Source organism: Aegilops tauschii, chromosome 1, assembly GCF_002575655.3.
Source record: "Aegilops tauschii subsp. strangulata cultivar AL8/78 chromosome 1, Aet v6.0, whole genome shotgun sequence".
NCBI classification, from domain to species: Eukaryota; Viridiplantae; Streptophyta; class Magnoliopsida; order Poales; family Poaceae; genus Aegilops; species Aegilops tauschii.
The window spans coordinates 7,114,393-7,128,060 of record NC_053035.3 but is presented as its reverse complement, the minus strand read 5'-3'; the positions used below and the strand labels follow the sequence as shown (position 1 = coordinate 7,128,060).

The window sequence follows — 13,668 nt, the reverse complement described above, 5'->3', positions numbered from 1 at the left end:
GAGCTCGAGGCCGTGCTGAATCGCCTGCCAAGTCGGAGATGCATTCCCCGAGAATACCGTATCTTCGAGGCGCCCGTCGTGATAGTACCGTGCCTTGAGAACCTGCGCACACAAGCTGGTGGGATTAGTTAGCAAACGCCAAGCCTGTCTCGCTAGGAGCGCCTGGTTGAAGAGGCGAAAATCTCTGAATCCCAAACCACCCTTGCTTTTCTGAGCTTGTATCCTTGGCCATGCTATCCAATGTGTTTTCCGCTTGCCTTCCGATGCCCCCCACCAAAAATTCCGGACCATTCTGTTCAGATCATCGCAGACAGACATAGGTAACTTGAAAACGCTCATAATATATGTAGGGATGGCCTGAGCTACTGCCTTGATCATAGTCTCCTTGCCAGCCAGAGAGAGGGTGTCGCCCCACGCAATAATCCTTTTCAACAACCGGGACTGCAGATTCTGAAATTTACCTCGAGACATGCGACCCTCGGGCGTTGGAAGGCCTAGGTACTTTTCCTCAAAAGTAACAGTACCAATATGGACAATATCTCTCACCACGTCTTGCATCATGGCTGGACACGAAGTGCCAAACAGGGCACTACATTTAGACGGATTAATATATTGTCCAGTGGCCTTTGCATATGTATTTAGCACTTGTTGGACCTTTTTAGCTTGGTCCGCCTCTGCCTTGAGAAGAGCAACGTATCATCTGTGAATAATAAGTGAGACACTCCCGGCGCTCTTCGGCATATTTTTAGCGGGGTATAATCTCCTCTTTGCTCTCCATCTTTCAACAACGCTGATAGACCATCAGCCACAAAAGGAACAAAAACGGGGACAAAGGATCACCTTGCCGTAGCCCGCGCGACGGTGCAAATGATTCCAAGAGGGTTCCATTGAATTTCACTGTATATCTCACTGAGGTGACGCAAGCCATAATCCAGTCCACCCACCGGCAAGCGAAGCCCATCTTTTTCATCATTTGCTCCAAGAAGATCCAGTCCACCCTGTCATAAGCTTTTGATAAATCCAGCTTATATGCGCAGAAGCTCTTTCTAGGGTCCTTCTCCTGCTGAATAAAATGGAAACACTCAAAGGCAATTAGTGCATTATCTGTAATCATCCTGCCAGGGACAAAGGCACTTTGTTGAGGAGAGATAATATTATCCAAAATAGGTCTCAGTCGATTCACCAAACACTTTGACACCACCTTATATATGACATTGCATAGGCTTATTGGACGAAACTCAGTTAGCCTCTCCGGGTTATCCACCTTCGGGATGAGAACAATGGAAGTGTCATTCACCCCCTCAGGCATGATCCCTGTACGAAAAAATTCCCGCACTCCTGCCATAACCTGTTCTCTCATAACTGCCCAGTTCCTCTGGAAGAAGCGGGCTGGGAATCCATCTGGCCCTGGCGCCTTGAGTGGTCCAATCTGGAAGAGAGCATCAGCTATTTCCTTATCTGAAAAATCTGTGCACAGGCCATCATTCATACTGTCCGTCACACGAGTCTGTATCAAATCTATAACTGGATCCGCACATAGAGAAGAATCAGCAGTAAAAAGCTTAGAAAAGTAGGCCGTGGCCATAGCCGCCATGGAACCATGGTCCCTGTACGTGACCCCTGCCTCATCAATGAGTGCCTTAATGCGATTTTTCCGCGCACGCCACACCGCTTTCCGGTGAAAAAACTGAGTGTTGCGGTCGCCTTCCCTCAGCCATGCAATACGAGACCGCTGCATCCACAACATCTCCTCTCTGTATAGCAGCTCGTTCATGCGATCGGTCTCCTCCCGTATGTCTTTCCTATCTGCATTCATCGACATAAGCTCCTCCAAGTGGGAGCGAGATTTGTTAATTTCCTTAATCACATTACCAAATTTTTTGCGGCTCCAGCCTTGCAGTTTTTTCATCAAGTTACCCAAGCCGGAAGCAATATCACCAAGATTCAGCATAGCACCCAACTCAGTCCATGTGTTCATAATTACCTCGGGCAGGGATGGGTCCCGTTCTCACATTACCTCATACTGTCTGCATCTCCTGCCTGTTGCCTGGCTCGTCTCCTCGAGCGCGCATCGAAGCAAGATGGGCAAGTGGTCGGAGCTGGGCGCCACCAGGTGCTCCACCCTGGCATGAGCGAAGACATCTCTCCACATGTTGTTGGCCACGGCGCGGTCGAGGCGGACCTTTACATTAGCCCGCCCCCCTCGACGATTATCAAAAGTATAGGGCAGACCTGCAAAACCAAGCTCGCCCAAACCACAAACCTCAAGAACATCTCTGAAATCAAGCATCTGACCTGCTGAACGCGGTGTGTCGGAGAAGTGCTCAAAACTCCACATCGCTTCGTTGAAGTCTCCCACAACGACCCACGGCATGTTGGCCTTTTGGTGAAGATCACGGAGAAGGGACCACATGCGATGACGGTCCTCCATCCGTGGCTCGCCGTAGACACAGGTAAGCCTCCAGGGTGGCTCACCCGCCGTATCAGTTACATACGCATCAATATATCGTTCATTTATTTCTTTTACATCAAGACTCAAAGACTCATGCCAATACAAAGCAAGACCACCACTACGACCGACACAATCAAAAGCATCAAAACCTCTCAAACCTAACCTAGCACGAAGACGTTTCATTTTATTCTTAGACTGCCTAGTCTCACAAAGAAAAACGATACTCGGGGAGTGAGCCTGCACTAGACTCACAAGGTCACGAACTGTCCGAGAGTTCCCACCCCCTCGGCAGTTCCAACTAAGGAGATTCATTGCTCCTGACGGGGCTGCGCACAGCAAGGTCGCTGGCGACAAAAGCCAATACAAAATCTGGGATCACCTGCCCTATAGCCATATGCCGCTAGTTCATGGGCCACTTTATTGCAGTCACGTTCACAAAAAACCAAAAGCAAAGGACTCAAAATTAGCAAAAACAAATACTACGTGACTCCCTCAGTAGTACGCCAATCGTTGAACGATCATACTCGCAGAATTGAGGACGTTCACCAAAATAGATGAATCTGAATCAAATATAACTCTGTAAACGCCCAGCTCAGCAGAATCGAACCTCCTTCGGTCGTTGTCCCGTGTCCCTCTCGCGCTTCCTCTATTTTGTAAACTGAAGAATAAAAACAGAAACGGAAACAGCCGCGTCTCACGCGGCCACGGCCCCGTCTTCTCCCTGTTCCGCAACTCCGCCGGCGAGTCCGGTCCGAGGTTGCGGAGCGAGAGCGAGCGTCGTAGACGAAGTAGTCGAAGTATGCGAAAGTAAAATGACACAGAGAGATGGAGGTGACCAGCTTTATTAATCAATGATCAGGTGTTACAATGATGGCTCCTCGTTGCTTTATATAGGGGGTAGGTGGTCAAGGGATAAGTACCCACTTAGCAAAAAGAGGGGAAACGGGAGGGGCCGGCCCGTGCGTTTTGCACGCGGCCGCCGCCACCCTTCCGGGTTGACCCGGTTTCCCAACACTCCCCCTTGGGTAATTATCCGTATATCCATGCCTCAAAACTCCGAAAAACCTAGTGGGAAAAAATATGGAGAAAGAGCACACAGTATACGTTGTTGTATTGCACGAATTGCCTCGTCAAAAACCTCGTGTGAGAAACATCAGGAAAACTCACTCAAGGGAAAAAGAGTACAATCCACTCAACCATCAAGTTGAGTACTCGATCATCAGGATTGAGATTTTAGCGACGAGTTTGTGAAGTTTCTCCCCCTGAACCTTGCATCTCTCTAAGTCTCATCATACCGATTCCACGCACACACCTCTCTAAGGTTGATGCCGGTAATGATTTAGTGAACATATCAGCAAGATTGTCACAGGACTTAGTATGCAAAACTCTCACCTCGTTCAACTGTTGCAGCTCATGTGCATAGAAGAACTTGGGACTAATATGCTTTGTGAGGTTACTCTTCACATAACCCATCTGGACTTGTGCAACACAAGCAGCATTATCTTCATAGATAATGGTAGGGGTTTGTACGGTGTTCAGCCCACATGTCTGCTGAATGTGGCCGATCATCCGTCGAAGCGATACACACTCTTTTGACGCTCCGAATAGTGCCATGATTTCCGAGTGGTTCGTGGAAGTCGACACAAGTGTTTGCTTGGACGATTTCCAGGAAAACGCAGTTCCACCACAAAGGAAAACATACCCAGTCTGCGATTTGCAATCATGCGGGTCCGACAGGTACCCAGCATCGCCATAGCGTATAATAGATAGGTCTTGATTCCTCTTATAAAATAGACCAAGATCTTTGGTCCCTTGCAGGTAACGGAAGACGTCCTTGACACCTTTCCAATGTCTTTTGGTAGGTTCAGAACTGTACCGAGCAAGCAAACTGACGGCGAACGCAATGTCTGGCCGTGTACAATTTGCGAGGTACATGAGTGCTCCAACTGCACTCAGGTAAGGAACCTCTGGTCCCAGAGTTTCCTCCCCCTCTTCCTTTGGCCTGAACGGGTCCTTGTCTGGCTGTAAAGATCGTCCGACCATCGGGGTCTTAGAAGGATATGCCTTATCAAATCCAAATCTCTCCAACACCTTCTGGGTGTAGGCCGACTGGTGCACTAGAATCCCATCAGGGGAATGTTCAAGTTGCAAACCTAGACAGAACTTGGTTTTACCCAAATCCTTCATCTCGAATTCCGACATCAGGTAGGAACTCGCTTCCTCAATATCCTCAGGTGTACCGATTATGTTTAAATCGTCCACGTACACCGAGATTATACAGAATCCATCTTGGGATCGCCGTATAAAAACACATGGGCAATCTTTATTGCACGTGTAGCCCTTCTCACGAAGGAAATCACTTAAGCGATTGTACCACATTCTACCGGACTGTCTGAGTCCGTACAGTGCCTTTTGAAGTTGAACACTGTATAGACCCCTATTTGCTCTATCATGGTTCGGAACAGGGATACCTTCTGGAACCTTCATGTATATGTTCGAATCCAAGTTACCATATAGGTAAGCAGTGACAACATCCATTAGTTTCATTTTCAAGCCCATGTTTACTGCCATCGAGATCAAGTATCTAAAGGTAACTCCATCCATGACTGGGGAATAAGTCTCCTCAAAATCGACACCTGGTCGTTGAGTGAACCCTTGAGCAACGAGCCTTGCTTTGTACCGTACTACCTTATTATTTTCATCTCTCTTTCGAACAAAAACCCACCTATGGCCAACAGGGCGAATGTGGGGAGGAGTTCGACAAACTGGTCCGAACACCTTCCTTTTGTTGAGAGATAATAATTCGGCAGTAATTGCCTGCTGCCAATCTTTCCAATCCGACCTTTTCTTGCAATTAGCGAGCGTGTTAGGCTCAGGGTCAAGATCTATGATTGAGGCAATTTTCGTAGCAAAGTTGATGTCGACAATCACCGTTGCTCGGTTCAGGGACTCCCCCGTATCAATATAATTTATGGTCATTTCGTCATGGAGCGCATCAGGCGCAAACACTTGCTCTACCAAATTTCCCATTATGGGAGCAACGTCCTTTAGATTTCCCGCGCCGATGTGTGCGCTCACATCTCCGCTGGGTGTTTCCCCTATGGGAAAGTTTAAGTCCGGAATTTCGTGCACTGAATTTTCCGTACTTGTGCCAGGTCTCGACTGGCTCCCCGTTTCAATTTGGGGTACTTTGGCGACAGGCTGTGATAAATCTCTCTTATCCTTTTTCGTCGGGCGTCCCCGAGTACTTGGGATTTGAGAAGCCGGATTTCTCGTCCTTTTAGGCCTTTGGACGGGAGCGGGCATACCATCATTTTTCTTCGGTATTTCAACCCTTTCCGGTGCATTGCGCGCGTGCACATGCGATTTTGTCACAGTCTTTAAGTCACTAAAGTGGTCGGGCAGTTGATTTGCTAAAGACTGCAAATCTATTATCTTTTGGACTTCTCTCTCAGTCTCAGCAGTGCGCGGGTCATGAGCGTGGATCCCCGTGGCTTGCCACGTGATTTCTCGACTTTTAGCATCAAGGGGTTGATTCTCTCCCCCTAAAGTAGGGAAATGATCCTCGTCAAAAATGCAATCAGCAAAACGAGCCGTGTGACAGTCTCCTGTCATGGGGTCCAGATACCTGATTATGGACACAGTCTCATAACCAACGTATATCCCCGACTTACGGAGCGGGCCCATCGCCGATCGCTGAGGGGGTGGTATTGGTACATATACCTGGCAACCGAACCTACGAAGGTGGGAAATTTTCGGTGTCGACCCTTGCGCAAGTTGAACAGGAGAGTGGATGTTGTAGGCCGACGGTCGAAAGTTGATGAGATTAGCCGCGTGTAACACCGCGTGGCCCCAACATGTAGTTGGTAAATTACAACCCTGAAGGAGTGGTCGGGCAATGAATTTAATTCTTTTAATCAATGCCTCGGCAAGTCCATTTTGTGTATGAACATGTGGTACCGAGTGCTCAACTTTGATTCCCATTGCCATGCAATAATCATCGAACGCCTTTGAAGTAAATTCTCCGGCGTTGTCCATTCGAATAGACTTTATACGATAATCCGGGAAATTATTCCGCATTTGTATGATCTGTGAGATCAATTTTGCAAAGGCATGGTTCCTTGTTGACAGCAGGCAAACATTGGACCATTTAGAGGAAGCATCAATGAGCACCATGAAGTACCGAAACGGCCCCGTGAGGGGCTGAATTGGACCGCATATGTCCCCTTGGATACGTTCCAAGAACGCGGGGATTTCATCCCTCACCTTGAGGGGTGATGGCCTAATGACTAACTTCCCCTTAGCGCATGCGGAGCACACGAAATCATCAGGATTCGGGAAGTTCTTCACGTTAACATTATGGCCATGCGAGTTGTTAATTATATTTCTCATCATCCTAAGTCCGGGGTGGCCTAACCTATCGTGCCAGAGGCAGAAGAGTTCAGAGCTTCTAAAGACGGTCTTGAGGGTAGTGTACACGGGCGGTGCTACTATCTTAGTGTAGTATATCCCTGTGTCAAACGAAGGAAGCCTTTCGATAACATGTTTACCACCTGCATCCCGTTTTGTGATGAGTAGGCATTCCTTGCCGTTTTCATCATCGGTCTCAACATGGAAACCATTAGCGCGGATGTCTCTAAAGCTCAATAGAGTACGAGTCGACTCCGGGTACAACAACGCATCATTAATGATCAAAGTTGTTCCCATGGGGAGTATAATAGTGGCTCGTCCGGAGCCAACTATGTGAGAACCGCAGCCGGCGATTGTCATAATACTTCCCGGAGATTTTTTAATGGACTCAAAATACTTAGTTTCTCGTAAAATAGTATGAGTGGTGGCGCTATCGGCAAGGCACGTTTCCTCCATTCGGGCGCCACACGCGTTCTAAAATATGACATCTAATTAATGTAATGAGGAAGAAAAATACATTAAAAATAAATGCACACATCTCAGAACATAACATGCTATCATGTATAAATAATGGAATAAATGAATAAATGTCATCCAATCGTCAAAGTAAAGAATAAGTTTATGCTCTCATAGAGCTTATAACCAAATCGAATTTATTCAATTTTATTGTATCAAAGCACGGAATCGTGATAACCAAAGGGGTATGCTAAGTGGACTAGGTGAAGAAGCCATTCACTTCCGCCGCAATCTCCATACTAGTGAGCTGATCCTCCTCAGAAATTATCTTGGAGGCAGCATCAATGTCTAGTGGCGGTGCCGCCGAGGCGGCCATGTGGTCAACCTCCATGGCGACGTGGGCCTCGGTAGAGACCGCCAAAGCTGCCGCGATGGGCACCACGGGGGTCGCCTCTATAGGTGCAGCAGGGGGAGTAGCAATCATCACGGGTGCCGCCATGGGCGCCGGTGGAGCTCCCTCCTGAACCAAGGCGAGGTGCGTCTCACGCGCCTTCCGAGCCTTATATGCATCAACGACCTCCTGTGGTGCGCGGCACTGGCGGGAGAAATGCTCCACCGAGCCACAACGGAAGCAGTCCTGAGGCCTTTGCCCTCCCTTGCCCGGCTTGTTCTGCTTAGCCGGGGCGGGGGGGGGGGGGGGTGAGGGCCCTTCTTCTTGCCCTTCCGGCCCCTCTTCTTCTGTTGAGGCTTGCGGACTTTGAGAGCGTTCACCTCCTGGCGAGAACTCCCCCCAAGTGGTTGCGCGACAAAGTTCTTTTTGAGAACCTCGTCTTGCGCCTCCGCCACCTGGAGGACGTCAATCAACTCTGAATACCTCGTGTAGTTCCCCTGGCGGTAGTTCCGTGAGGACTGGACCGCGTCGGGGTGGAAAGTGGATAGGGTTTTCTCAATCTTCTGGGAGTCGGTAATCTCAGTACCACACAACCGAAGAGTCGTACAAATCCGGTGCAGAGCCGAATTGTACTCCCCAACCGTCTGGAAGTCCGCAAACCTCAGATGGATCCACTCTGCCTCTGCACGTGGCTTCACAGTGTACTTCAGCCGCTCGAACCGCTGCTTAAGAGCGGTCCAAAGGCCAGAAGCACTGCGCTCAGCCATATACTCATCTTTCAGAGTAGGTGACAGGTGATGACGGAGAAAGTGCAGAGCCTGCGCATTCTCAGTCTCGAACTTGGGATCAGTGACGGCCAGCTGGGCCCCCTTACCGATCGCCCTCAGGAGGGTTTTGCCCTGGAGAAAGATCTCGCAGTCCGAGGACCAGGACAGGTAGTTCAGCCCTGTCTGGGCCAACTCAGGAAACTCCTTGTGGGCAATTCCGGCCATCTGCGATTTATGCAAAAATCATGAGATTACAGCAGGTAATCTTTTGCATAAAGCGATGTTGATAAACTTATTCAATAAAATGACGTTCCAATATTTAAAACATGCTATTATATGATTTACTAACTGATTAAGAGTGCTAAACAATTAATCTACAGCAGTAAAATCATACAATAATATCATGTTACAAAAGATAGCATGTTAAGCGCATCTAGTATGTGAAAACTAGCCCAAAAAATGAATTCCCGAGGCATTTATAAGCCTAAATACGCATTTTCGGCGAAAACAGACAGTTCCAGGGGGTCTACGCGAAATATTGCTGCAGGAATAAAAATCGCGCGAAAACTGAAAAATACAGGGGCTAAACCGCAATTTTTACGCCACAACCGGCGGCCCTCTTTATTTTTTTTAGAGGAATCCCACGGCCGCGGCCTATCCGGCCCAACAGCCAGCGGGCCGGCCCAGGCACGGCGCTCAGCTCCTGCCCGCAGCGACGCTAGGGTTTCCCCTAGCGCCCAGGGTGCGGCGGCGGCCTGGGGGCCGGCCAGTACGCGCAGCGGGTGCTGGCGCCACCCGGCGGCGGCCAAGACACACGCGCCGGCGGCGGCCTCGGGCGGGCCAGCTCGCACGGCGGGGCCTGGCGCCAGCCGACGGCGGCCAAGGCACACGCGCCGGCGGCGGCCTCGGGCGGGCCAGCTCGCGCGGCGGGGCCTGGCGCCAGCCGACGGTGGCCAAGGCACACGCGCCGGCGGCGGCCTCGGGCGGGCCAGCTCGCGCGGCGGGGCCTGCACGCGGGGGCGGCTGGGGCTGGCCATGGCCAGTGGCGTGGCGCGCGGCACAGTCACCGGACGGCGCGGCCACGGCGCGCGGCTAGCGGGGCACGCGGCCATGGCGCGGCGGCGCAGCTCGGCCCCGGCGCGGCGCGGCCGGAGCAGCACGGCCAGCGCGGCGCGGCTACGGCCACGGCCACGGCGGGCGGTGTGCTGCCACGGCGACGGCCAGCACGGCGGCGCCGGCGACCAGCGGGGTCGCGGCCAGCAGGGCGGCGCGTGCAGCGGGCACGCGAGTGCGGTGACGGCAGTCGAGCGCTTGGCGACGGGGACGTCGTCGTCTGCCTCGGGATGGCAAGATCGTGCGTCTTCGGGACGTCACGACGCGTGTACGTCGGGTACAACGCGGCGGTACCGTGATCATCTGGATCACGATCTGTACCGACTCCCGTATAGTGTAGTCAACAAGTCTCTCGTGATCCAAAAACATCGACATTGGTCGGCGACGTGTTCGTCCGCTCGGTTTTTGGGAGAGAAATCCACACCATAGGTAGATGTATCCGAAAAAATAATCTAATCGCAAAAACGGAATCGTAGTAACGAGAGGAATCCATTTTTGCAAAGAGTGGGGATCGGATCTTATACCTCCGCGGGATCGACGAAAAGCCTGCGTGATGCAGGCTTGACGAAGAGTTGATGGAGCGAAGCGTGCTGATAACGTGTTCCGCAACTCCGCCGGCGAGTCCGGTCCGAGGTTGCGGAGCGAGAGCGAGCGTCGTAGACGAAGTAGTCGAAGTATGCGAAAGTAAAATGACACAGAGAGATAGAGGTGACCAGCTTTATTAATCAATGATCAGGTGTTACAATGATGGCTCCTCGTTGCTTTATATAGGGGGTAGGTGGTCAAAGGATAAGTACCCACTTAGCAAAAAGAGGGGAAACGGGAGGGGCCGGCCCGTGCGTTTTGCACGCGGCCGCCGCCACCCTTCCAGGTTGACCCGGTTTCCCAACACTCCCAACTGCCTCGATCCGATCTCCTCCATCTCTTGACGCACCCACGATCACCCCTCTCTTCTCCCCACCGGGTCGCGCAGGGAAGCCGTTTCATCGCCCGTCCCGTCTCTTCCCCATTCCTTCCTCCTATCCTCTCGCACAGTCGCACCTCATCATGGCCGCCTCAGCACCCGTACAACCCGTAGCCGTAGAAGAAGCCCACAGACTCACTCGGCGCGCCAGGTGATAACAATCGAAATAGTTTTATTTTATAACTCCATGGCAATACAAGTCGCATCCGGAAGTTCAGTAGTTTAACGTACGAATTTGGTCAATGAGTCAATCTCACACAAAAGCTTGCATCCATTGGCACAATGGCACGGTTGGTTTATTGCTTACGACGTGCAGGTCAATTTACACTCCAGGTTGAGCTGCCCATATGATCGTTCAGTCCAGTGTTAAGATCACATATGCCATGATTTTTACTGAGATTTCAATAATATCATTTAGACATATCTCATCTGAAACTGAAAAGGCATTTTTCAGTGGACAACAACAAACCACTGCTACTACTTGCCCTTGCTTTCTGTTGAAAATCATCATGTAGAATAACCCACTCAGTCATCAGGATCTAATGTCATGAGATTTTTGCGTGATTTGGATTATCTTCCTTTCTGAAGCCAGGAACAGGAAGAGCGTAACCAGATAGACCATGCCTCCAACGTCAGGAAAATCACAACTTTTTAATTTGTCAGGTTCTTGTAGCAGAAATCGGCCTCAATCATCAATTAGAAGGTGTTTACCCTTTATAGGAATCTTATTGAAGATCAAATCTTGATTGGTGAAATGCTTCGATCCGCCAAGAAAAGTGAATTTCTTACTGAACTGTACATTGCCCATAATTCAAGCTCCTTACTTTGGTCTTGCTGAACTGTATTATTTTTTTATTGAAATCTGTAGGTGATGATGAAAGATTAGTTTGCAAACTGTGTGGTACAGAAGGTGTTACAGACTTGCGTTGAGCAGCAGAGAGACAATCCTCGCAAGGATCAAACCTCATCTTAACACGCTGAAGAAATACACTTGCAAGAAGCACGTAGTGGCACTGGCACATATGGAGAAGCTCGCCGCAGCTAGAGGTCCGTTCTATCTTCCATGTGCTCTGTACTCTCAGGCAAGGTTTTGGATTTCGTTTTGCAAGTTTTACCGGGGCTAGACGAAATGGGCGAAATCCGGTTTTTTGGATTTTTTTTTTCAGGAAATTTCGGACGAAAATGATAATCCAAAATTTGAAATTTAAACGAAATTCGACCAAAATTGACATAAACCAGAACAGAAACGTAATGATGAATCTGTATCAAAATATACATGTAGAAAGGATACAAAAGAATCTATGCATCAAAACATTATAGACCAGATTTGAGTATTAGATTATTAACGCTCCAATAGAATATAGGCATCAAGGCAAACTCGAACTCAAAATCCATGGGAAACAAAAGAAAGGAAGAACGGGGAGGAGTGCTTGAGGAGGAGAAGGTTGGGCGGAGATGGGTCGCTGGAGGAGTGCTATTTTGGATCTTGGGCTGGGCTGGAAATTCGAAGATGGCCGAATTGTTGGACCGGTTTACACTTATACCGGGCCCAAACGAAACAGACGAATTTCGGATGGAATTCGTTTTTCCGGCCGAAATCCAAAACTCCGCTCTTAGGTTGCACATAAAAGCGACTCGGGCTCCAACCGTCTTGGGCTCTATATTATTAAAGACTAAACCATCTAGCATGCCGGTGTCCCAGTTTTTCAATCTAGAAGTCTATATACGAGCCTTGCCATCAGAAATAAATGAGTAATAGGGGCAAAGAATAATGTAATCTCTGCATCTAGCAGAGGACCTAGCACAAGGGATAACAAATTTACCACATGTACGAGTTTTGAGCTCTGTAAGTATGAGGAGACTTAGCATTGACTTGCTTGTTTTAACTCTGGTGTACATATTTAGAAGTAGAGGGAGGGAAAGTGGGAGCTGTGAATACCAGAAAATAGTGAGCGAATACCGCTCAAGATTTTCAAACGAATTTTAAATTCAATTTCTTTTGTACTACTACAGATAGTTGTTAAACTCAAAACTTTTAGAAACTTGGTACTGGCGCAGTGGCAAGTGCTTTGTTCCTCTCGTCTTCCAAAAATTTGCAAAAAAAAGTTTAACGACAATACTCGAACGCGATGTAGGAGGGCCATACAACCATCGCGCCATCAATACTTAGTTGTTTATAAAAAAAATTCTGTCTTGACTATACTTTCGCCGTTCAAATTCAAAATTATCAAAAAATCCTATTTTGCTCCGAACAGGCCTTTCTCGCGGGGTAGCGGGAAACGCGGATACGGGAAGTATCCCAACTTTTGCCGCGTACCCAAAACCCCTGCATGATATATGTTCTATTTACATTCTAAACTTTATCGCAACAGCTACTAATCAGCCAGCTGATTGTAGCCAAATTTAAGTTGCCTCCAGAGCCGTGCGATCAAACACTCCCAGCGGAACCTGGATGCCCATATTGGTTCCCACATATTTCACGAAGATCTTTTATCGGTTGAACCACTATGTCGAGGATTCAGTTAATCCCGTATGCAATTCCCTTTGTCTAGCGATATGTTACTTGCCCGAGATTCGATTGTTGGTACCTAGTTCAGTATCTTTAAATGCAATTCTCTTTACTCATTTCGTAATACAAGATCCCGTGACTAAACTCATTAGTCACATGCTTGCAAGCTTCTTGTGTTGTTGTATTACCGAGAGGGCTCAGAGATATCTCTCCGTCATGCGGAGTGATAAATCCCAATCTCGATCCATGCCAACCCAACAGACACATTCGGAGATACCTATAGAGCATCTTTATGATCACACAGTTACAAAGTGACGTTTGATAGCACACAAGGTATTCATCTGGTATCCAGGAGTTACATGATCTCATGGTCTTAGGAATAGATACTTAACATGAAGAAAGCTATAGCAATAAACTTTAGTGATACGATGCAATAAACTTTAGCTATACAAACATATGCTAAGCTTACAGTTGGGTCTTGTCCATCACATTATTCTCCTAATGATGTGATCCCGTTATCAAATGACAACTCATGTCCATGGGTAGGAAACCTTAACCTTCTTTGATCAACGAGCTAGTCTAGTAGAGGCCTACTAGGGTCACGGT

General features: G+C 48.8%; 1 protein-coding gene across 1 annotated transcript; it reads right to left on the bottom strand.

Annotated features, from left to right (window-relative positions):
• Positions 1-2,008: 2,008 nt before the first annotated feature.
• Positions 2,009-2,374, bottom strand: LOC141026596 (uncharacterized). Its single transcript, XM_073503403.1, has one exon. The coding sequence runs from the start codon at positions 2,372-2,374 to the stop codon at positions 2,009-2,011; it is 366 nt and encodes a 121-aa protein (XP_073359504.1).
• Positions 2,375-13,668: the final 11,294 nt, after the last annotated feature.